The sequence below is a fragment of the Elgaria multicarinata genome, chromosome 17 (assembly GCF_023053635.1).
Source record: "Elgaria multicarinata webbii isolate HBS135686 ecotype San Diego chromosome 17, rElgMul1.1.pri, whole genome shotgun sequence".
Taxonomy (NCBI): domain Eukaryota; kingdom Metazoa; phylum Chordata; class Lepidosauria; order Squamata; family Anguidae; genus Elgaria; species Elgaria multicarinata.
Window position 1 is genome coordinate 22,596,669 of NC_086187.1, and position 25,146 is coordinate 22,621,814.

The following is a 25,146-nucleotide window of genomic DNA, read 5'->3' on the forward strand; positions in this document are numbered from 1 at the left end:
CAGCGTGTGGAAAACTCTCTTCTTAATAGGAGAGAGAAGGGGGAGAGTGATGAGTGGGCAGGAACGGCGAGTGTTGTACCATGTTTACGCAGCTTCTGGGGGCAAGGAAAAACTGTCTAAAATGTAATTTATAGCTTTTTAATGGTGCTTTTTGCAGTGTTATCCTAGAATGTTTTGCGATTTCCGCACACACACTTTTATGTCTTAGGACTGAGCTCTGCCTACAGACCAAAGTGCCTGCTGCTATTTCATGGCCTCTGCCCTTCCTGATTTTAATTGATTTATTTTTTAAATTCGTTTTTTTTTTAAACTGCCCTCCAGCGTCATCTTAATTTGGATTGCATAGTTTTGTGTTTTGGAGCTCAGATCCCACCTGTGCTTTGTATTTAGGTTCTTGGGACACCTTCGTTTCCTTCAGTCTCGCCCATTGTGTCTTTTGAGAAAGGCCCATTGTTTGCTCCCCATGGTAACTATTTCACCATGGGAAATTTAAATGGTGGCTCCTAGGCGCCACCACCACGTACGTGCTGGTTGCAGGGCTACGTCTGAAGTAGACATGGTTGGCCACCTGCTGAGGACCCATGCCCCAATTGGGGTGTGTGTGTGTGTGTCTACGGACAATAGATTTGCTTCTCTTCTTCATCATTGCAACCTGGTTCTTCACCTGCCTCTCTGTCTTGCCCAGACAATGACGGTTGTGAGGAGGAGGAGGAGCAGGAGAGGCCGCGGCCTCCTTGCACGCCGGCTCTCTGCCTCTCCAGCAAGCAAGTGTGGGAGCCATGATGAGAAAAAGGCTGAGGAGCAAGAGCAGCTGGTGACAATGGCGGCGAGAAGGTCGATTCGCTGAGGGAGGCCCCCTCGCCCAAAGGCCCTCCGGAACCTGCAGCCGGCACAGTGTCCATTCTCTGCATCTCTCATCACGCAGGGTGGCTCAGCCAGGCCATTCATCACCATGGCGACAAGAAGGCCTCTTCTGCCGCCCTCCATAAACTCAGCAGCCCCATTGTTAATGGCTAATTTGCCTCAGGAGGGATGTGGGTCAGGCCGAGGCCTGCAAAAGACAGTGACTGCGCAAAGGACCCTATAAAATATCAAACGACGCTGTTGGGTTTGCCCTCAGCACACGGCTGAAAGTCAGGCCTCAGTTCCAGAGTGGCCTGGAAGGAAGCACGCCACCAAGGGCAAATGTTTTCCCTCACAAAATGACACGTGTGTGTGTGTGTGTGTGTGTGTGTTTAATGGCGATAGGGAGACTAGAACCCCAGCCACAAATCCGCCATCTTTCTCTTTCACATATCAAGCCTTGCTCGACGGGGAGAAAAAGCCTTTAAGCACGAGGGATGACTGCCACAAAAAAAGCACCTCAGGCAAGTTGCTATGGGCAACTGCCGTGTACATAGCATTGCTTTTTCTATAGCCACCTCTGGTCGACCGCCTTCACCCATTTGCTCCAGCCTGAATCATAGAATAGCAGAGTTGGAAGTGGCCCATAAGGCCATCAAGTCCAACCCCCTGCTCAATGCAGGAATCCACCCTAAAGCGTCCCTGACAGATGCTTGTCCAGCTGCCTCTTGAAGGCCTCTAGTGTGGGAGAGACTGATTCCATTGTCGTACTGCTCTAACAGTCAGGAAGTTTTTCCATTGTAGACCCAAACATACACAGCAAGGAGGAAATAAATGCATCAGGTGTTTTTTCCCACCCTCTGCAGTGCCCTGGACCTAAAACTCAAAACAGGATGGCTGGAAATTGTAGGAGAGGTTTTGTTTGTCTAAACATGCACCCTTATATTGCAGCAGTAGGAGAAAAATACACACACAGCAATTTCTTATCTGAATGCAGTTTATTTTGTCACTTCTCTTCTCCATTTGAAGCTTGTTATACAAATGGCACTTACAAAAGTGTTTTTAAGAGGGGGCTGGGAAACCTTAACAAAATATACCAGAATGTGAGATGCTTTTCAGAGCCACAATAGCCAAGGAAGAAGGCGAGGAGAACTCTCAACTTTAAATGGTTACATAGGAGAAGCCGGTGGGGTCACCCAGGAAAGAGGGATTTGGAGGGGAGGCGATATGAAGTGTGAAGGCCAGCAAGTGTTAAAAGGGTGGGACCACACGCTTGGTCCTTCTGGCCAGTCACCTCTGTTCCCAACGTTGCGTTTTCTTTCGCGAGAAAACCCTGCAGACTTTGCTGCTCCCGAAATTTCAGATGATCCCAAAGCAACGCTCCTGCACAACCCCTGGATCAGGTCCTCCTTTACTCGTAAGGCAAATAATTTCAGTTTGCTTAAGAATTTAGCACCAAGCATTGATGGCAATAAAGATGGAAAAGTGATTTACTTTATTAAGGCTCAAAACACCCGCCGGCTCTGTGCTTTGCAATTAAAGGCCTAGCCCCATGAATTTTGGCAACAGTAGCCACCCAAGTGGGTTCTGTAAGGTTAGGTGCTTAGCAGGCCATGGGACGGATGGCGCCACTGGTTCAGAGACGTAAGAGCACCTTTGATCCGAAGTCCCTTCCTGATTGCATGATGATAAAACCGGAGCGTTGAGTTAGGCAAGACACGGCTAAAGTTCAGGATCATAACCAGGCTGGCCTAAGGGAACAGAAATAACCTCCAAGAAGGCATCAGCCTAGAAAAACGGTGCGTGTGCATGCACACAAGACTTTTCCAAACTCCGGAACGGTTAAGCAACATTACAAAATGCCCACATGGACAATACAGTACTGCAAACCTATAGGAGAGTTGAGGACGGCTCCGTGGGGAGCTTGTATAAATAGAAACACACGGTTTTGGTTATCTTTCCCTTTTCCAGGAACTATGCAAGCAGATTGCAGAATTGCAACGCAGAGGCGCTTGAGAGCAGCCTCAGACAGACCTTCCCAAAAAACACAAGCTGGGAGCAGACACCCTGGGGGGGGGGGGAGAGAGAGAGAGAGAGAGGGAGAGAGAGACAACTAAGCAAGACACATCAGCCGAAACAGATACTTTTGACGCTCGTCCTCAAAAAAACAAAAACAAAACACAGCCATTTAGCAAAGAGGAGGAGGAAGAAGCAGAAAGTGAGGACAGAAATTCCAGTCAGATTGAGAGACGAGAAAACACAGACTGAATGTATTAACTGTGCAAACATTTGCTGATTCTTAAAAAGCTCTGTCGGTCTGTAAATTGAGATTAGCAATTTGCTTCCGGACACTTCTTGACCGGAAACAAAAAAGATTCCCCCCTCCCTGAACGCATGTAACATGCAACGTGGCTTCCCCGCTTCTGTTTCGCCGCCTCCACGCATCTCTTCCTCCGCTCTCCAAAACTTATCTTGGCGCACACACAAAAAGCTTCTGAGATATGGCTGTTTTTGAGGCACAATAAACTCCCAAGTGAAGCTAGAAAGAGAGGGTGCGGAGTGGGGGAGAGTCACCAACAGGCGGAACAAGAGGGTCTGTGGAACTTGGTCCATGCTTGGTCTGAGCAGCGGCTCGTCTGCGAATCAGTTGCAGAACTGAACTGGGGACCCCTCACACCACCACCACCACGCAGGAGGTGCAGAGAAAATAGTTTTCCTTGGAGGCACAAAGGAGGGTAAGCCGAGATCCCCCCGCCCCCCGAGACAAAAAAAGAAGTTGTGCAGTTACGAAGTGCAGCTTGACATCTATCGGATACTGTTCATCAAGAATCATTTCAGGTAGCCCTGGACCCTCTAATATTACTTTGAAGATACCAAATACGATAATATATATTTATATATATATATATAAAAAAAGAAGAAAAGTTCTATAACAACTTGCACCTTCCAGACGGAGGCGGAGAGAAACGACAAGGCAGTGTCAACAGCTTTTCAGTGCAGTTGTCAAGCCTTTCAGGAGAAACTCCAAATGCTTCGTGGACACTTAGAAGCATGAAGCAAGGGGATGGGAGGGAACAGAGCTCAAAGCAGAAGATGATAAACTATTCGGCAAGATCCGTCTCCTACGAGATGAATGACTGGAGCTCCTGCACCATTCTGATCCACCAACAGCAGCTCGTTTTGTGCGTGCGTGCGTGGACAAGTTCCTAGTCCCTATGGCTGCACTTATTGGCCGGCTCATGTCTGTCTCTAAACTAACCCTCTGACTTATCCCACCACCATCGCACACTCACACACACTCACACACAGCTCCCCACTTCACGGGGTGGCAAGATATGTTAAGAGTACCTCTTATCTGCCTTAGCTAGAGAAAAGAGGTGTTTCACTTTGGGTCAAGTGCCGAGAGAGAGAAAGAACACTAACCTAATCCAGAGAGCAACCCCAGTGTGAGGAAGCTGGTTGAATCACGGTTACCTCCACCGCTTGCGTTGGGCTAATTGAGCCGCCATTGTGGTAACTCAAAAGCCTCTTCGCTCAGCTCAATACTAGCTCTTGCTGGGGACCCCCACGTGGGGAAATGCCAATACCAATTGAAGGCGACGATTCTACTTTAGTAGAGAGAAAGCATGATGGGATTTATTCCCTTTTTAAATTCACAGGCCCAGCAGAGATAAGGGGGGATTTGGTATCACACCTTTATGAACCGGCACCCCTTTAACCATCAATGCAGACAAGAGGGCACCATTTCCTGCAGGTCCATTACATTTTTCCAGTTTTTAAAGAGAGACTCACATAATGAAGGGAAGAGGAGATCAACCCCCCCCCCCCCCAAATTCTACAGCGGGAGAGAAGCAGCAGGCTGGTCTGAAAGATAACCCCTTTCTTTAGGAAGAGACACACCAGAACATTCAAAAACCAAAACCCACAAACAAAAACGAATTGGCAACTGAAAGAGAAGGGGTGGGACGGGAGGAGAGCACAGAGCAGAGGGAAGGAAGGAAGGAAGCTAAAGTGCATTTAATACTCCCAGAGGGTGGAGGGGTCGATCGCATCAGCGGATGCTTTGAGGACGCCGGCGTGGTCACCCTTCAGGTATTTCCCATTGACTCTGATGGCCACCTTGTTGTAGTCGCAGAACTCAAAGAAGAAGTCTACCGGCGTGTTGCTGCTGCTGGTGATGGAGGACTCGTTGCCAACCATCCAGTATTTCCCAGTGGAATCTGCAAACGGGGCGGGGAGGGAAAGAGAGGGGGAGAGAAATGGTCAGCTGCCCCGCGGAGGCATGCGGTGCACCGTGGACGTGCACCGTGGAACCACGCCTGTAGGAGCGGTTCTTTCGGTCTCGGAGGCTGGATTGTAGTGGTGGGCGGGGCTGAAGGGAATGGGGCGGAGCCAACACTGAAAGGAAAGGTAGATCCCAACACACCAGCCTGTATTGTAGATTGAGTCTTTTACTGCCAGTCACTAAGGCTTAGGGCAGACAGAGGGGGAATGGCTCCCGGCTACCTTATTGCACAGGCAGCTTCATATTGGATAGCCTGGCCTGAAGCTGTTTTGGGGGAGGTGCGGGTTAAAAGCCATAACCAGGATGACAAAATCAAGTGCGTGAAGCGCTTGAAGAGCCAAGTATTTGTGTCGGGACAAACCCACAACGGCATGGTGGTGACCCAAATCCTGCAGCTTTTAAAAGGCGGAGCCAATTGCCATGTTTTCCCTCCAGTCTCGCAGATTTCTGTCCCCACAATTTAGATCAAGGTGGAGGAAGGTAAGAAGAAACTGCCGAAGTCCCATCCCCTGGCAGGGGCCCCATACTTCCCAAGCATCTTTGCAGCCATGAGGGCTAGAACCTTAGCCTCTGTTTTGCAGCACGGGGTACACTGTAGAGCAGTCTGGCCTTGCAGGCAGAGGGAGCCCCATACCTTTGATGTTGTAGGCTCCGTCATTGAACTCCAGCTGAAAGACGTCGTAAGAGGAGCGGTTGCAATCCAGGGTACCGGTCACCTTCCTGCAGCCAATGAAGCCGTGCTCCCCTCGGAGGACGATGATTGGCCGGTTGATCAGCTTCATGAGGAAGTATTCCGTCTCACCTGTCCGTCGGGGAAGAAAAGGAGAAGATGTCCGGCTGGGCTTGCAGAGCGCAAAACACAGCAGCCGCTTAACTGCTAAACAGAGAAACCACCGAGGCTCAGAAATACCCGGGGGCAGATGTTTTGGATTTCAACTCCCATCAGCCTGAGCCAGTGGCCAAGGATGCTGGGAGCTGTATTCCAAAACCCCGAGAAGCACCACTTTGGGGAGGACTGTTCTAGGCTAGCTTTGCTGGACATGCTGAATGGGGATGATAGGAATTGTAGTCCAACACATCTAGCGGCACCAGATTGGGTGAGGCTGTTCTAGATGTTTTGGTTCCTTCACCGCACAGTAGGCAAAAGGCGCTCACTGCTTCGTATCCCACCAGATCGAACCCTGATCCAAGGAAATCTCTTTGGCTGTTTCGCCTCTTGTGCTCTGACTTGTTAGCAGCCGAGGAAGATCAAGCATGCCGAGATTGGAGCAGTGTGTTCCAGCGTCAAGCCCTCCAGATGTCTGGGAATTTATTTATTTATTTATTGCATTTTTATACTGCCCAATAGCCGAAACTCCAGCTCCTGCCAGACCCAGCCAGTGTGGCCAAGAATAAGGAATCATAGAATCATAGAACAGCAGAGTTGGAAGGGGCCTACAAGGCCATCGAGTCCAACTCCCTGCTCAATGCAGGAATCCACCCTAAAGCATCCTGGAAGTTGTCATCCTAAACATCTGGAGAGACGGAGATTGGGGAAAGTTGCACTAACTGGAGGGTCACAGGGGTTCTAGTGAACGAATAGACACGCAAGGCTGAAACTGACCTGGCCCGTATCTTCTCTCCACTTGTGGTGGCTCTCGGAGGGCTCAGGCAAAGCGTTAAGGACACAGGAGCCATGCTGGATCAAGCCAAAGGTCTACCTGGGCCAGCATTCTGTTCCCACCGGGCCCAAACGCAGGGCCCTCCTGCTGTTAATATCAGAGCCATCCCGACTCGGATACCGGAGTGACTGCCCAGCCACCACGACTAGTAACGCTCCTCTCAGCCCCTGCTACCAGAACATCCGTTTTTAACTGGAGTCGCTGGATTCGAACCTGTGATCTTAGGCAGGCAAAGGCTGTGCGCTACGCAAGCCCCCCCCCCCAATGCCTCCTGCCAACACCAACGGGGGACGAAGCGGCCCTTACTGGCAGTTTCCATGCTGGCGGCAAGCTGCCCGTTCTTCTTTGCCGTGACGTATTTGCCGTTCGCTGCTTTCAGTGTAATGCGCCGATCGCACCACTCGATATCGAAGTAACAGTTGGCGTTCCTGTTGAGGCAGAGCGAGAGCGTGAGCGTGAGCAGCCAGCGTCACAGTGTGAAGATCTGGGCGTTCCTGTACTCTGCGTCCCCAAAAGGTAGAGTTCATTTGACCAGTGGCTCTCACGATCCGTTCCTGTGGAGGCTGATGGCTCCCATGTCAGTGGAATCCACTCCGGGTTTCGGTCAGAACCAGACAGAACACTAAACTCTAGAGTTTTGCACCTTGGAGAGCTCCCTTCAGAGTTCTGACTGAAACCTGGAGCGGATTCACTGTCCCGCTGGCATCAGACCCACCAACCTCCACTAATCCACTCACAGGAGGTGGCAGGAAAACAGACAGGACAGAAATCTCATTTCCCAAAAGTAATTTTTTTTTCAAACCATGGAGCTATAGAAGCTCCAGTACTGCTTGTTTCTTAAAATCCACTGTTGCCTTAAAATTAATTAGCAAAAGGAACGGATACAATACTGGGTGAGCTGAGCAGTTTCAAAGATGCAATTCATTGTTTTAATTCATTTTATTAATTGCATTTATATCCCGCCTTTTTTCTTCTACGGAACCCAAGTTGGCTCACGTGATCCTCCTGTCCGTTTTTCTATCCTCGCGACAACAACAACCCTGTGAGGTAGGTTGGGCTGAAAGTCCGTGACTGGCCCAAAGTCACCCAGTGAGCTTCCACGGCTGAGTGGCCACCAGAACCTGGATCTCCTGGCTCCCAGTTCAAAACTCTAGCTGCTACACCACACTGGTTCTTGTTTTCGAGTAATTATCCCTCAGAACCACATCTCTCTCATGTGTTACCCATCTATCCAGCACAACACAGGCACAGGTATATGCAGTGTCTATAAATTGAGAGGGGGTGTGAATTAAAAAAAACCTCCACCACCTGTTCCAAATATATCCCAGTCTATTTAGGGCAGCCTTCCTCAACCTGGGGCGCTCCAGATGTGTTGGACTGCATCTCCCAGAATGCCGGCATTCTGGGAGTTGTAGTCCAACACATCTGGAGCGCTCCAGGTTGAGGAAGGCTGATTTAGGGGATCACCAAAACATTTCCAGGGAAAAAAAACACAAGCCGAGTTTCCTTAGAAGAGAACACTCACTTAGTCGAGGCGGTGGACTGCACTCCGCCGTTGGAGGTCAGGGTCCAGTATTTCCCAGTATAAGTCCTGAAGGTGCATTTCTTGGTATCTTTATTGATTTCCAGTTGAAAGGTTTCTTGATCGCTCTCTTCATCCTGATTGGCTGAAAGGTCCATCCCTAGAGGGAAAAGACAAAGAGAGAGAGAGATGGAAAAGGTAAGTCAATTGTGAACCCAGCTTCACGGCCTCCTAGATCCCTGTTTGGCTCTTTGCCCCTCCTAACTTAATTCTGCAAGTTTTCCATTTGCAGAATTTGTACGAGTCGCAGAATCCAGCTCCTCTTGGCACGGAATTGTGAGGGGGCGGGGCAGTTGTGAGCAAGGAGGCCGTGGCATTTTGCTGCTCCTCCTTCTCATCACCTCCGTGGTCCGGGCCACAGCGAGAGACAAGTGAACAAGCAGATTGCCATGGTGAAGGGGAGAAGGACCTCCCAAGAGCGCTCACCAGCGGGCCCCTGCTGGGGCGTTGGCCCTCAACATGGGCCCAACCACGCCTACTCTTGAGGCCGGATAACGGAGGCATCTCCGTCCTAGAGCACATCAGTGGACGTGCACGCAGGCAGACGCCGCGTTGCCACGCAGTGCGCAGCCTGTCGCTTCAGACCGCAGCTGGTGAGGCATATTTGTAACAGAGTGTAGGCTGCCTTGCGGTTCTTCATTTCTTTAACCAAAATCTAAATAAAAGCATTTAAAAATTACCGGAGTAAGCCGTTGCTTGCAAATGTGGCTGCTGTGGGAGTACGCCACCTCCCCCAACCTCGCACCCTTCTACAACATCTCTCTCCGTGTATAAAGTATTGGGGCATTCCAGTTGCATCCCAGTTTAGTCAAACACGAGGCAACAGATGCTGGACGGTAGCAGCAAGGGGTTGTTAGGAGAGAGGTGTGGGTCACATGGCCTGCCTTGCACCCCCTAAACTAGCCTGCTGCCTTCATGTGTGGTTGAGGATGCTGTCCTGTCTTGGGCTTTTGCGGCCCGGCCCTACCATGTCCCATTGTCATTGCTGAAGAAAGCTGCAACTACTGGTCCTATTAGTTTTTGCACATCTTCTCCTTGCCTCAGGCAGCAAAATGTCTTGGGCCAGCCCTGGGTAGTTGCCTCAGGCGGCAGATGTTGGAGAAGAAAGCTGCATGCCACCAGGCCTGTCATGCACCCTCTAAGCCTTTCAGATGCAGCATCAGACCCTTGTCCCATTGCCAGCTGAAGAAAGATTCAACTGCCAGTCCAATCGGCTTTTGTACATGGAAGGGGTGGAGCTGCCACCTTGACCATTGTTACAGGTGGCAAAAGCCTTGGGCCACCCTTGCTAAGCATGCCACAAAGGTCTGAGAGAGGAGCTTCTTCCTCCCTCTGAAACCACTTGAGGCCAGACATGAGGAGTCCTAACAGCTCTGTTTGTTGCAAAGCCAGACAAAACAAACAGTGCTCCCATCAGACAGGAATCCAAGAGAAAACGCTTCATCAGCAGATGCAGCCTCCAACACACACACACACACACACACACACACACACCAACTCTCATGTGTTTGGCAAGTTCCTCCCTCAAAATACTTGCAGAGTTGAGAATCGCACACTTGGCTCTGTGCTGTGTTGGCTCCAAAGAGCACAAGATGCTCCAGTCACAGAGACAGACCCGTCAGGAGTTCTAGCAATGTGGTGGATTTTAGGAGTCATTAAGAAAGGAAGTGGAGAGGAAGGCGGATCGAGCGCATGGGGAACAATCCACTGGGACGTTCGGAGCCCCGCAAATGGCAGGAGCTGCCTAAAGAGCACAGCTGCCCTCTTTCAGGGTACTGAAAAGAAACTCCAGAGAGTAATGCCAAGAAGCTCCAGCTTTCCCCTTCAGCTTGGAGCTCCAGAGGGTAATGAAAAGAAGCTCCAGTCTTCCTTTTCAGCTTGGAGCTCCAGAGAGTAATGCCAAGAAGCTCCAGCTTTCCCTTTCAGCTTGGAGCTCCAGAGAGTAATGAAAAGAAGCTCCAGTCTTCCTTTTCAGCTTGGAGCTCCAGAAGGTAATGCCAAGAAGCTCCAGAGGGTAATGAAAGGAGCTGCATGCTCTCCTTTCAGCTTAAAGCTCCAGAGGGGATCAGGGTTGTTCCCACCGCTATCCAGCGCCTGGAAGCACAGTTCAACAAGGCTGCGAGCTCTCCGTTGCCTTGCCGCCGAGGACGGCTTTCTCCTTGCTCTTGCACAGAGGTCCAGGACTAATAGATGGCCTTGGACAGGCTGCCGGCACTCAACCTCACCGCCGTATAATCGAGTTAGCAATAGGGGAGGGGGCATTCCATTTTATTTCATTATTTTTCCCTACATGTCCTGATCAGCTTGGCCGAAGGACAGGATGCAGAGACAATAATATCTCCAGGATTCCCCGCTCACCATCGGATACGGAGCTCCCTGCATCGCTGGGGGAGGCACCCATTGCTCACTTGTAACATAATAGTTCACCACTCACAAAACTAGAAAAGTTGCCCATTTTCTACTGCTGGAACAAATCTTTTTTTAAAAAACCACCAAACCAAACAAAGCCAGAAGAGAAGCTAAAGATTCTTCCAAATCAGCTTCCCCTCCGCCTCCCATGCCAGCTGGGGTTGATGGAAGATGTCATCCAATACTTCTTGGATGACATCTTCCCTCCACCCCGGTGGCCAGGCCACTGTCAACCGTGTCTCCGGACGCAGTAGAAGGTAGCCAAAAGTTTCCCCTTAAACAGGAGGAAAAAATTCCTAACCAAAGAAGAGACCGTGTCACACATCGCGGATGACAAAAACAAAAAAAGTCTCCAAGCAGCCCATGCTCCCCAATTTTGCACCTTTTTCCGATGCTGCCTTAAGAAAAATCTGGCAAATTCTCCTCCTATCATAAGTAACGTTCATAGATTTGGATGGATCACGGCATAAGGAAAGGCAGCATTCTCGCGTGTCAATCGCGTCAGCTGGAAAAAAATGTGACAGGCCGTGAGGTGCTAGAAACCTAATGCTGGTCTAGAGATCTTTTCCTTTGCCCTAACCATTTTGTAGACCCAAATGGCTGTATAAGTAAGGGTTGCAATTACCATTAGGGACCCATTTTCCAAACTCCTAATTAAAAATTAAAATATCGCTGGATTAGCCTGCCATCTTAATAAGCCCCTTGACATCCTGAAATCAACCAGAATCGGCCAGGTGGCAATTCTGTGTTGAATCAAGGAGTAATGGGGGTGTGGAAAGAAAGGAGAGGTTGTCTCCCTTCTAGGGGACTATCTGGAATGCAGGGGAGAGGGCCAGCGACAGCTTTAGGGAAAGAAAGCTAAACTCAGGATGAGACAGCTGCGTGCGGGAGAGCTCAACTTCCCACGAATTGTTTCAGCAGCGCCAAGCCAGCTGTTGGGTTGTTTTGGGAACTGGACTTCACCAAAGAGCATTAAGGAATGGCAGGATTTCCATCCCTTCTCGTGCCGGAATAGAGCGGAGCGTTCTGGCACCATCGATGGAGAGAGAGGACATGTCCCACCAATGGCCGTGACACATTTATGAAGTGGCAAGCTACCACGCTTGGAGAGAACTCGTTATCCTGCTCCGCCAACCCCATGGGAAGGGGTTTAGCTGAGCACTGCTTTGCGTGCAGAGTTTAGGACTGGGTGAAGACCCCTGCCTGAAACCCTGCAGAGCTATTGCCAGGCAGGCAAGACAATACTCAGCTAGATCATCCAATGGTCTGACTCGGTAGAAGGCAAATTTCACCCTCCTGAGAAGTGATGCAGCTATGACTGGACCTTGGGGCTAAAATCCAGCCCCTTCCAACCCAGAATGACCACCCAGAGAGTAGCAGGGCAGCAGAAGCAAACTCATTTTATAACTGCGGGCAAGATGGAACCAACAGCATGTTTCTGGTCGTTCCGCACGGACCTACGGCCCGACTGGGGTCCACCTGGAGAAGAGCCTTCAGTGTGGTGGCCCCCTTTCTGTGGAACTCCCTGCCTCTGGAGCTCAGGCAGGCACGGACATTCTGCTGTTTCCAGCGCCTCCTGAAAAACATCTGCATTCCAGGAAGCCTTCCTTGACTAACCAGCTATGGTTTTTATTGGTTCTGTGTTTTAAAAAATATAATCATTTTTTAATATGGTGTTTTATTTTATCTTTTATTGTTCTCTGCTCTGGAATCTGCTAAGATGTGGAGCAGTATATAAATGCTGTAAATAAATATAGACAAACAACGTTGCTATGATTTTAAGTAAGTTTAAAATGCAATATGGCAAATGCTGTCTGTGTGTGTGTGTGTGTGTGTGTGTATGGACCTCCCCAGACTCCATGGGGGGATGAATGGAAGGGTCTAAAATGACCCAGCTGCACTTCTGCCTCCTTTGAACAGGGTAGCAAAATGGGGCTGAGAAGGTGTCCTTTCAGCTTGACACTAAAACTTACCCCCCAAGCTACTGTACTTAAAAGAAAAAAAACCAACTCCATGTTGGGGTAAATGCCGATGTAGCAAGTATTGGAATTCAAGCTCAAGAGCTGGAGGAAAAAAGTGGAGAACCCCATAGTTGCGAGGAGGAATTTCTCCAGCCCTCCCGCAAAAGCCAGTTGGGGGGCATTGGGTTACATGGATTCATCAGAAAGGAATGTGGTTCGAACTCTGGCACAGCAGCCCTTCAAAGAGACTGAAAACCGAGACCATAGAATAGGGTAAAAAAAAAACCATGCGAGAAAATCGACCAGAGTCGCTTGCTAGCCTCTCGCAGACCAGCTGGGCTGCCTTGTTCTGCTGCTTTGGACAGACAATAATAATGATGATGATGATGATCCCATACACCCCACCTTGGAACCTGGGGAGGCCCATCCGTAGGGAGCCCTTTCTCCAGGATTGGACACAATCCTTTAAGTACAGCCCCCCGGCAACCTGGAGACCTCCAGCTGTGTTTGGACTCGAGGGGGGAAACAGGAGTTGCAGCCCAAACACATCTGGAGAGCATCAGATTGAGGAAGGCTGTTTTAAGGCATCCAATAACCAGCCAGCCCCAAGTCCATACAGGAGCCCTGCTGGATCCAATCCGAAATCCCATCTAGTCCAGCTTTTTGCAATCCAGTGTGGGACAGCAGTTTGAGTAGAACTTGGGAGATCTGTATTCTAGTCCCCATTCAGCTGTGAAGCTCAATAGGTAGGTTTGGGTCTCAGCTTAACCTACCCCACAGGGTTGTTGTGATGATAAAATGGGGAGGAGGAGGAAAAGGAGGAATATAAACGTCACAAATAAATAAAAACGTTTCCCGTAAGGGCTAACCAGATGCTCTGGGAAGCCCACAAATGAGCATCAAAGCAATAGCCTCAAACTATTTTGCTGCTACCTCTGAATAGGGAGGTTCAATTTAGCTGCTAGGGATAATCCTGGCAGGTCTTCCATGTAATGGGCCTTTTTGCCACTTCTGGCCTTTCTCGTGTGCCCTGTAACCCTCGCCAGCCAGAGCCAAGAACTGGAATATGCAAGCAATAGGTTACATTTTGTTTTATTTTTGCTAGAATATAAGTGATTTCATATTTGAGTCCTTTAAGAGCTGGAGACCATCTGGGCCTGGGGATGTATGGTCTTCCGCTTTGTCAATAAGGTTGAGAACTTCAACTTTTGTCACCGCTGTTTGCCTCAGTTCCTCCCTTGGTTCCTATCACAGCCCAGCCATGGCTCATGCAACAAAATCACTCCCTTCCTTCCTTCCCCCTGAGCCAACTCTAATTTTACATATCAGACATTTTACAGTGTCTACGGTGCGCCTGCCATCAACCTTTTAATGAAGACTGGAGTGTCATTTCTTGCCAACACTTTTAAGCACAGCAGACTAACAGGAAGGCAGTTACCAAAGCCTCCTGACAACAGCTTTTAGGCACCAGGGGTGGGGTGGGGACTGGGGAGGGAGGGTGTCTTCAGGCACACAAAACCAAGTACGTGCTCAGATTATTGCAAAAACTGCAGAGCAGCAGACTACAACGGAAAATGCACCATTACACAAAAGACGGTGCGAACCCCACATTTTCAGAGTCCTGCAGCCCAATTATTCTGTAATGGTTGTGTTTTTAATGCATTTGTTTCATTGTTTTAATCACTTTTATTTGTCGTTGTAAGCCATTTCCCCCCCGGGTAGAACGGCGGGGTACATAAATAAATAACCCCCTGGGTTGGGGCGCTTTCCCTGACTGGAGCAGCCCTCTCCTCTTAAAAGCAAGGGGAGTGAGTTTTCATTTCATCAGGACGGCTCCCCAACTTGGGATTCGTGGAGCGCTCAGCTGCAGATAACAGTGCAGTCAGACTTTTAATTACCAGCCTTGTCAAGGCCAGGCAGGGCCTTGAGAGAAGTCAGATGATTTCCCGTCTGGTATCCGCACAAGAGTGGTAATTAAAAAGAGAGATAAGCAGCTGGGTAGGAAGAGAGGGCGACGAGAGACGGGGGAGCAGCTTGACTCAACTTCGTAGATTTCTGCAAGGAGGCAAGGGAGGAGGCAGCCGAAAGATTAGCGCATGGCATTGCAGTTGTGGAAGGCATTGGATGCATGCATCCCCCAATGAAGCATCCCCAAGCATTAGCCCATGCTGAACCCCAAACCAAATTGGGTCAGAACCTTAAGGGCATTAGGTGAGCTCTTCCCACAGTCTCCGTTAAGAAGGTCTCTGCTGGATCAGACCAGCAGCCCATCCACACCAACCATGCACTCGGCAAACGCACCAGTCCGCCCAGAGCACGGTCTGAAGGCACGCGATGGGTCTGGTCAATGGCTGGATCGGAGACGGCAAGGGAACCTTAGGTACAGCATGGTGGAAAGTGGGATGTCAGTGCAACGAAATGAACAAAGTGCAACGCACCCTAAGGCCAGACTAGCCATGTCAGATCAGGCAAATTTCCAATGAATTGGGTTAATCCTCAAGACTGAAACTCAGCTGGGGCTTCTTTCAGCACTCTAGAACAGCGGTCTTCAGGCTGGGTTCCAAGGAAGGGCCCTGATGGATCAGACCAAGGGTCCATCTAGACCAGCATTCTGTTCACACAGGGGCCAACCTGTTGCCCACAGGATCAGGACTTGAGTGCAACATCACCCTCCTGCCCATGTTCCCCAGCAACTGGTGTACAGAGGCCTACTGCTTCTGATACTGGAGATAGCATAGAGCCATGAGGACTAGTAGCCATGGATATAGCCTTCTCCTCCCAAGAATTCGTCTAACCCCCTTTGAAAGCCATCCAAACTGGTGGCCATCGCTACGTCTTGTGGTACGTGCAATGCAAGGTTGCTTTGCAGCAATGTGCAGAAGCTTCTTCAAGAGATATACGAGAACCTAGAGCAGTCTTTAAAAGTCACCGGCCTGGAAAAGAAAACCCACAGCTACCCTTTAAGGAAGACTTCCCCAACCTGTTGTTTCGGATGACCCCTCCCAGGATTTCTGACCAATGGCCAGCCTGGCTTGGGCTGGTGAGGGTTGGGAGTCCCACACAGTGGGTGGGCACTAGACCAGGAAAGAGCACCTTCAGGTGAGAGAGACCCGTGGGTCTTTCAAGAGTGTGCCGTGTGCGCACCAGCGCATCTCAAGCTGTCTACATCTCTGCTGGTTCAGACTGAAGCCTATTGATCTACGCCAGGGTAAACTCTTGGGAACCAGATATGCCAAATCTCCAGCGGCAAGGCAAGGCAAATTAATCGTTCCAGGGCACCCAGCTGCAAACGCTTGCTAGCCTGAATTCTAGAGGGAGCCTGGGAGTGCAATCAAATCCGTGCGTTCCACTGGGGACAGAAGTAATTAGAAGCACAGCTGAGGAGACCCAATCGGCACCTCAAAGCAAGGGGCGCCGAGGGAATGGTAAACAAGCCCTGCTGCCTTGCTAGTCCATCAGCTCCGCGTTGCCAAAGGTTAATTAAAATTAGGGCGGCCATTTATGACTCCCCCCCCCTGAAAAAGGGAGAAAATGCATCATGCAAAAAGGGGGGGAAGCAATTTACATAAACTTTGCACTTGCTAATTTATATGTACAGATGCACATTTAGAAATAGTTCATAGAATCATAGAATTGTGAAGTTGGAAGGGACCACAAAGATAATCTAGCCCACCCCTCTGCAACGTGCAGGAAAACCAGTTAAACCATTAATGTGAGATGCCTGCCCAGCCTCTTCTGAAAAACCTTCAGGGATGGAGAACCCACGACCTCCGTAGGTAAACTGTTCCACTGTTGTACAAATCTTATCATCAGGAAGTTTTTCCTTATATTTCATTGAAATCAAGGTAGCTGTTACTTAAGAAAATCTTATAAAGCAGCGGTGAGCAGAAGGTAATTCAGGATTTACTGAGACATCTCTAGATTGGCCTGGAGATTTTAGGCAGGAAAAGACACTTCATTTGATCAGCAAAGACCTCTGATTCCCAATTGTTTAACAGAAGAAGCCAAAAAAAGAGAGCGAAGTCTTTCCTCACCTAAAATTAGGCTGCAGAATGCATTTTGGACATTTGTGGTGAGCTCAATGGCCAGGCTTGCTGGGGATCATGGTAATTGTAGTCCAAGACAACTAGAGGGCGCCGGGTTGGGGAAAATGGTCTTTTTATTCCCTGATCAGGTTTGCCTAGAACTACCCAGAAGTATCCGCAAAATTCAAGATTACGAGCCAGTTTCCAGGCCCATCGTTCTGCTCCTGGGTGCGCTGAAACTGCTTTTGCCCTATGCTGCGGCCTCCCATTCCATCCAAGTTCACCCTGTCAAGTCTCACAGCCCCTGCAGGGCTGGCATTTACACCCGTGCCAACGTCCAGCCAGCTGCGCGCTCATGTGGATAATGCGATAATTTCTGGTGCTCATTCCCAGGTTTGCGACGGAGCAGAAATTAACCGGACCGCAGCTCGGAGGCCCGTTTGCCACCTGTTGCTCACCAGGAGCTGGAAATCCAGAATGCTGTGGGAACGGCAGACGCAAAAGGCTTTTGGCGATAGTGGGGAAATGGGCGTTCACTCAAGATCTGCCCGTAACGATTAAGAAGGGGCAGGTGCAATCCTCTGCTCGTGGGCCACTTACAAAGCACAACGCATTTTAAAACATGCATCCCAGGGCCACAGGCCACGCTTGTCTCTTTTGCTCGAGCAAACGAGAGCCTCTGAGTAAGCAATTCCCATATTTATAACTTGCTAGGCTAGCCAAAAGAAGCTCCCGTGATGGCCACCGCAAAAGCTCGCGAACAGTTAATGCACAAAGTCAGGACAGCAGGAAGCAAAAGCAGCAAAGTGCTTCCAATAAATACCTTCCTTATTGCAAACATTCACTAACTCTTAAACAGGGGTCTAAGAGACGGAGGAAATGTATAGGAAGAAAAAGCTCTGCTCTCTATACCCACCAAGCAGGGAAAGCCTTACTGCCAAGCCATGGTTTCAGATCCTGGCTTGTTCTCCCTAACTCTGGTTTAAAACATCTTCCCCCGCAGATGGGTGGGATGCGTAAACCAGGACATCTAGACAGCAACAAGTCGGGAGACAGTGGTTTAAACAAACCACAGTTCTGAGTTGGGACATCACAGGGAACTGTGGTTAGTTGGAAACTTTTGCCCTCCTCTGCCGTTGTTCTCTTTGCAAGGACCTATGGCTTCCTACTGCGTGAACCAGGCCTGAAAAGGCCTTTCTGACCTCAATACTCTGAAACGCTTAAGAATAGAGTCGCTGCGGCCTCCTGCTAGGAGTATCTGCCTCAAGGTTGCTAAGCAACCCACAGCCTCCCCCTGCAAGCACGTCTGCATCAACCACAATGCGCTTCTCCCAAAGCCATCTCACAAAGAGCAGAGCGGAGGCCGAGGAAGAGGAGGAGCAATCTCTTGTTTTTAAAAATGGACCTTTCCATCGCTCTGTGACAAGCAGTAAGAAAGAGGCAAAGCGTTTCTTGCCATGAAGGTGCAGTGATGGCTCTGTGTGTGTGTAGGACAACATGGATGCTGTATCTCAGGAACAGCCATCTTCCCTGCAGCAGTCAGGAAAAGGTATCTCCTACCTATGGGACGTAGCCACAGCCAGGACGATGCTTTCTCTTTCCACATCACCAGGACAAAAGCAGACAAAGAGAGGACCATAGATTTCCACAAAATCTACTTATCATTATTTATGTGTATAGGCAAACATTCAGGGAGAATTGTTATAATTCAGATAGAAACACAATACATCTCGCCGTCGGGAGCCAAGTACCAGCTCAGCTTCCTGTCCAGGGACTAACAGCTGTTGGCCACTTTAAGGCCACTGCTCTCCCAATTTTATTACTGTTAAACCTGACCAGTCCTTCAAGGACTGCCTTCAAACAGAGGACTGCCCTCCGCCAGCCCTTCAAATAGAGGGCAGTCCTCTAAAAAGGCCACCCTGTAATGCTCTTGTCTCGATTAACGGGAGGAATCACAGCACATGAAGAAGTTCCCAAGTTCATGTCCCAGCATTCTCAGCTAAAAGGACTTGGGGGCAGAGAACAGGAAAGACCCCTACCTGAGACCCTCGAGAGATGCTGTGGGTCACAATAGACTATTCTGGGCTGGATGGACAAACTCGGACGTGGTATACGAGGCAGCCCTCTACGTTAAAGCCTCTTCTTTTTTAAAACTACAACAATGCAGAACGGCTTGGTCCTTAATAATCTGGATGCACTGCTCATATAACGCCAGGTTGATCCAATAAAGCTGACTGGAGTAAAAAAAAAAAAAGTACATTTCCTTTTCGGAGTGCGGCGTAAGTGCGGCGATGTCTGCTGGCTTAGATAAGCTTAAAACGGGGAATGGGGAGATTCAGGAAGGGGCAGGTCTCATGATGGCTATATGGCTGTAATCTCCACTACTGAATGCCACTTCCTTGAGCTGGTTGGCTACTGTGGGCAAGCGGGGCGATGGTTAAGACAGCCCTTCGAGGCGCTAACAGACAAGGGCTTTACCGTGCAACCGGCCTGCCTCGTTCGGAGAGTTTTATGCGTCCGACACAACTGGAGGGCGCCCGGTTGGGGAAGGCTGTGACAAACTCATTATTCATCATCAGCATCTTTCGTCAACTTTTCCTTCCGGCACCCCCATTTTGACAACGGGCCTAGAGCAGCTGTTTTTAAAATGTGCCCTGCTTCAGTCTGACAAAAGGAGCCGGGCGGTTGCCCAGTTGCATCGAGCACTGCCGGATCTGAACCCGGCTGGCTCGGAAGAGGGGAGAGGGCGCAAACGCAACTCTGGCACCGTCACAACTGCTCCGATCTCTACAAAGGGAGGAAGCTGCTGTCGAACGGAAAACCGGAGCCCCGTCAGGGAGAGCCCCGCGCCACAGGAAGAACGGTGGAGGATGGGTCGTGGGAAGGAGTGGGGAATGGGCTGTAGGGGGAGGAAGCTGGAACATCTGGCTAAAAGTCCTCAAACCTGAGCAACAGCTCATCGTCTGAGCCTCAGGGACTCCAAAAGAAGAGAATTTATTGGCTCTAACAGCCCCCGACGGCCGGAGCTAGAATGCTTTCACCTGCAGTCAAAGGAAGGCGATCCAGATTTCTGGTTAATATCCATACCACTTAGTTTCAACTGAAATTACAAGAGGTCCCGGCTGATCTCATTCTGCACGCAGGCCTTTGCATTACAACACCGGCCCTAGTCAAGGAAAGAGCTTTTTGCCTCGAAGACTTGAGGGCCTGATCCCAGGCAATGTTCCTTGCCGCACTCGTTGAAACAGATGTCCAAGCCTGCACGCATTCAGGGAAGGAACCGTAAGTGCCCTTACTAGGAGTCAATGCAACTTTGCATTTAATGTCCAGGGTTCATTTAAAAATGCAAACGGCATCTGTTGCAGTGGAGCTGATAATCATTGGGATCACGGCAGGCATGGAGAGGAAATTTAAGCCATCCCCCAACCCTGCTTTGGTCCTGAAGAAAATCCCTCCTCTGATATTGGTTTTGGAGTTGGCGGGGTGCAGAGAATCTCCTACTGGCACTAACACAGGACCACAGCAGGAGAAGGGTTAAATTTGCCTTCCACACCTGCTGCAATTCTAAGAATTATCTCATTGACAGGAAATGTGATTTGGGTAAGAATTGGGAAGGGGGAGAGAAGGAAGGACATAAAACATGACATAAAGCATATCCATTCACAATAATGATTCACAACAACATTCAGAGTGTAACCCTATGCATGTAGACACAAAATAATCCAACAATTCCCAGAATTCCCCAGCCCTCCGTGTTGGCTGGGAAATGCTGGGAACTGTAAGACTTTTTTTCTGTCTAAACATGCTTAGGATTGAGTCCTTATGAAATCAAGGAAAACGGAAAAAGGATTAGACACTTCTATTTCAAATATATATGTTAATAGCAGCAGTCCTTTTAGCTAGTCAGTTTCAATTGAATGCTACAAGAGTGGTAAAATCTTTAGGCCATTGACTAATAGGCCCAAAGCTAAACTGAATAGTAAAGGGGGAAACGACAACTTCCTCCATTCTTCAGGATACATCAATAAAGGTTTTGTTTTGTTTTTAAAAAAATACTATTTGTGTTTTTAAGAAACCCTCACCTACTGATGTACGCTGGAGAATGCCAAGTTTATGGGCTTACCCATCATTTTAATTTCCCACAATGCAGTGCCCCTCTGGGGCAACCTTCCTCAGCCTGGTACCTTCCAGATGTTTTGGACTACAACTCCCAGAATGCCTGAGGTGAGCTGGGCAGGTGGGTGTTGAAGTGTAAAACTTCTGGACAGGACCGGCTTGGATAAGGTGGCCTAAGGAAAACCCAGGTTTGCCTCCATGAAATCCCGCTCCACGATGGAGGAAAGTCCTGTATCCACATGAGACATGACAAATTACGAACGTAAGAAGAGCCCTGCTGGATCACACCAAGGGTCCTTCTAGTCCAGCATGCTGTTCACACAACGGACAACCACAAGCGGGACGTGGTGCAACAGTACCCTCCCACCCATGTTCCCCAGCAACTGGTGCATATAGGCTTGCTAGGGCAACCAGGATATTTTAGACCCTGGACTTAATGATCTTATGGAAGGGGAGGGATGGTGGCTTTAGACGGCCAGGTGAATTGCATGTGTTGTGAAGTGCACGACCCACCTTGCTCTCCCCTCGCCCTCCAACCGCCATTCCATGCTTTAAAACGGCTTCCACATTCCTGGCCTGTTAGGACAAGAACAACAACACCGTCCTCCCACCTTGAGCAAAGAAGCGTGTGCCATTCTGCATTTTAAACTCACTCAAAATCACAGCACCACAAGAGCCGGGAACATTAAAATCATCGCGCCAGGGGGCCTACAGAAACAAGGTGGGCGCTTGCTGCTTCTGCTGCCCTCCTGGTGGTCATTTGGAGGGGGGGGGTCTGCAGGGCCCGGACTTTGGCCTCAGGGTCCAGCCCTAGCCACACCACTGCGAAGTCCGCTGAATGGCAAAAGATGCTCCTGACCCACAGAAGACCTGCCCGCTAGAGAGCCATCAGGATTCTTTTGCCAAATCCGTGCTTGCTTCCCGTGGGGTCCTCCGTTAGGACTGACCCTCAGGCACCCCAGCTGCTGCTGGAGAGCTGCCCCCATCACCCAGATGCAATCCACCAGCTCCCCCACTTCCTGCGGGACGCAACAATCCTCTCCCGCCCCCTTCCAGAGACCAACAGGGAAGCCAGATTCAAGGTTGCCGTTCTCTTCCATCTTAAGTGGACTCCAATTAAGGTGGGGGGCTTAGCCCTAACGAGGGGCAGATGCTCGGTGGCCCGTCACCATCTGCTAGGCTCCACTGCTAATTAGGAAAGACGGGGAGCAGCACCATCCCTTTTGGTCACGACAATAGACCCCGCGCCGATGTGTCCTTTGCAAGGCTCGCTGGGATCAAAACACCAAGCTTTCCAAAACTGCATGAATGCATGTGTGCAGGCACGCATGTGCACAAAAACGCACACGCGTGCTGGAAGGTGCGTGTCGGCCTGCCTTCAAAGTGTCATGTCCCATCCCCCCACCCCGAGCCACAATCCTGCATCAAATTAGAGCTTCGCGTTCTACTGAAGAGACACCGCCCGCCCGCCCGCCTCGCCCCAAGTTCTAAAGCCGAAGGATTTTGCATCGTTTGGTCCTTCCGAGCGGCAAAACGAAGAGCCTCGAGGGTAATGGGACGCAGCTGAACACAGAATCTCCAACATGCTTTGGTGTCTCCCATAGTCCAGGATACCACAGGGGAGGAACAAAAGAGAAACCGAGGCATGGAACAAATTTACTTGGCGGAAAGAGAGGAAAGCGAATCCTTCTTGGACTGGCTATTTAAGCTGCACATTACATTATAAGGAAATTGGGGGGAGGAAAGGAAATTGATGGGCCTTCCCAAATTCCACGTTCAAATTTGAACACAGGTATTGATTGGCACAACGTGAACAAAGAAAGCCCAGCTCAGCGACAGGACAAGAACGTAGCAGCAGCTCTGCTTGTGGAGAGGGAGCGTCCATCTTCCTAGTATCCTTGTTCCTAGAGGCAGCTGCCAAACAGATGTTGCTAGGAAGCCCCTACAGCAGGGAATGAGGCCAACACCCCTCCCCGCTACCATCATGTCTTCAGAAGAAGAACTCCTTTGAAGGAGGAGGCGTCCCATCCATCACGGCTAACCGCTCTACGGATTTGTCCAAGCCCATTTCCAAGCCAGCCAAACTCCTGCCCAGCGGGCTTTAGAACAGCCTTCCCCAGCCACACACCCTCCCAGTGTGTTAACCACAACTCCCAGCATTCCTTACCACTGGCCATGCAGCTGGGGCTGATGGGAGTTGAAGTCCAAAATATCTGGAGGGCACTAGGTTGGAGGGAATGCTGGCTGAGAGCATCCTTCTCCGACCCGGTGCCCTCCAAGTGTGTTGGACTACAGCTCCCATTATCCCCACCTGGCATGGGTTGTAGTCCAAGACTACATACGCTCAGCATAGCCACACACACACACTTTACTAGCGCGATTTGTCAGAAGTATTCGCTCTGCACCTACTTCAAGCACGTTTTATGATTTTCCAACCCCACCACCCTCTCTCCCAAAACATAGCAAGGATGGCACCGATTCACTTGTTCCTAAGGTCTTTCTCTTGCAGAAGAGAAGTGAAATGAGACCGTTCGACACCACCCAAAGTTTGACTCCTAGACTGCACCGGAAGTGAAATGAGACCGTTCGACACCACCCAAAGTTTGACTCCTAGACTGCACCGCCTTGCAGAGGCAGCTCCAAATGCAAAAGTCTCCAAATGCATTTCGATCTCAAAGCTCCTTTCTCTCCCGTGCCATGGTTCCAGGGCACAGGATGTTTCTCAGAAGCTTGATTTAGGCAGGAGGGGGAAGGAGGTTTGCAACCAGACGGTTCGCTACGGCAGACAAGGCAGCGCGCAGCCAGCCACGTGGCTGCGTAACAGTGCAGGGCTGAAGCCCAGGACACTGGCCTACTACTTTGTGTAAACCGTACCAGTGCCCCATAGGAAGCTGCCTTATTCAGAACCACACGAATAGTTCATTTAGCCCAGTATTGTTGACACTGATGGACAGAAATGGCTCTCTAGGATTTCAGACAAGACTCTTTCCTAGTCCAACCTGGAGGATCGAACCAGGACCTTTAGCGGGTAAAGCATGGACTCTACCACTTAGCTACAGTCCTTCCCTGAAGGACCCAGACTGCTTTGCATCTTCCCCCGCCCCCAACCCCAATTGTTAAGAAGTCACCTCATTGCACAGGTAGGAGACCAGTGGTGTTCTGGATGTGGTTGCCTCTTAAACTCCCAGCAACCCGACCCAGTGTGGCCAAGGGTCAGGGATGATGGGAAGTGTAATCCAGCAACCAGAACAAACTCATCAGGGGTGATGGGAGCAATTACAACTCCCATCATCCCCAACTATGCTGACTGGGCCACAGGTTCACCCACCCCTGCTTTACTGGTATAATAAGATGCGCTGCCACCCAATTGAAGGAAACATAGTTGGATAATCATTTGCATTTTAATGGCGTAATCCACTAATCGCATCTGATTAGGCCTCCATAACAGAAAAACGTGGCAGGTAAGACGCTCCCCACCTGCAAATGGCATCCCTCGCTACTCACACATACGAAGGAAGGAATACTGCATGAAGACAGCACTTGGCTGTCTTGCAGCTTTTAATAGTTATTAGAATCGTAAAATCATAGAGTTGGAAGTGGCCCATAAGGCCATCGAGTCCAACCCCCTGCTCAGTGCAGGAATCCACCCTAAAGCATCCCTGACAGATGGCTGTCCAGCTGCCTCTTGAAGGCCTCTCGTGTGGGAGAGCCCACAACCTCCCCAGGTAACTGGTTCCATTGTCATACTGCTCTAACAGTGAGGAAGTTTTTCCTGATGTCCAGCCGGAATCTGGCTTCCTGTCACTTGAGCCCATGATTCTGTGTCCTGCACTCTGGGAGGATAGAGAAGAGATCCTGTATTGACAATAACTAACCATTTAAAAATGAATCATTCTGCCAACCAATTTATTGGGCATTCCTTTTCAGACAGTCAAGAGTTGTTGTTTTTTTAATGGATGTTTAAAGATGGCTAAACTCTGCAACCCTAAGTGACAGAAAAGCCGGACCGGGGTTTTTGGCAGGGAGGGGCTGAGGCGCTCCCTTCGGGCGTGCAGTTTCCAGGTTTGCCTCTAATTAACTTTTGGAATGAAATCATTTTTCCTACTAGGGCGGAGTGGGGGCTGCGGGGAGAAGGAGAAGTAAGAGCTATCCAAAGGAGCAAATGTGTCCCAGCTGTGTGCTCAGAGAACAGGCAACAACTGTTGATTCAGCACTGCGGAAGATTAACCCAGTGGAAATGGCTTCCCTGATTTTTGAGAGAGAG

General features: G+C 49.8%; 2 protein-coding genes across 2 annotated transcripts in view; one reads left to right on the forward strand and one right to left on the reverse strand.

The window, feature by feature from the left end:
* SMURF1 (SMAD specific E3 ubiquitin protein ligase 1) overlaps positions 1 to 25,146 on the forward strand; it is a 303,336-nt gene that overhangs the window by 186,596 nt on the left and 91,594 nt on the right. The gene's annotated exons all lie outside the window — the stretch shown is intronic.
* The window catches only part of FSCN1 (fascin actin-bundling protein 1), a 35,068-nt gene continuing 12,870 nt past the window's right edge, over positions 2,949 to 25,146 (reverse strand). Inside the window, exons 2-5 of the mRNA XM_063143642.1 lie at positions 8,315 to 8,471; positions 7,096 to 7,217; positions 5,763 to 5,930; positions 2,949 to 5,063 (exon numbers count right to left, since the gene is read on the reverse strand). Coding sequence (XP_062999712.1) covers positions 4,861 to 5,063; positions 5,763 to 5,930; positions 7,096 to 7,217; positions 8,315 to 8,471 — 650 coding nt within the window. The 3' untranslated portion in view covers positions 2,949 to 4,860. The remainder of the gene's footprint in view (positions 5,064 to 5,762; positions 5,931 to 7,095; positions 7,218 to 8,314; positions 8,472 to 25,146) is intronic.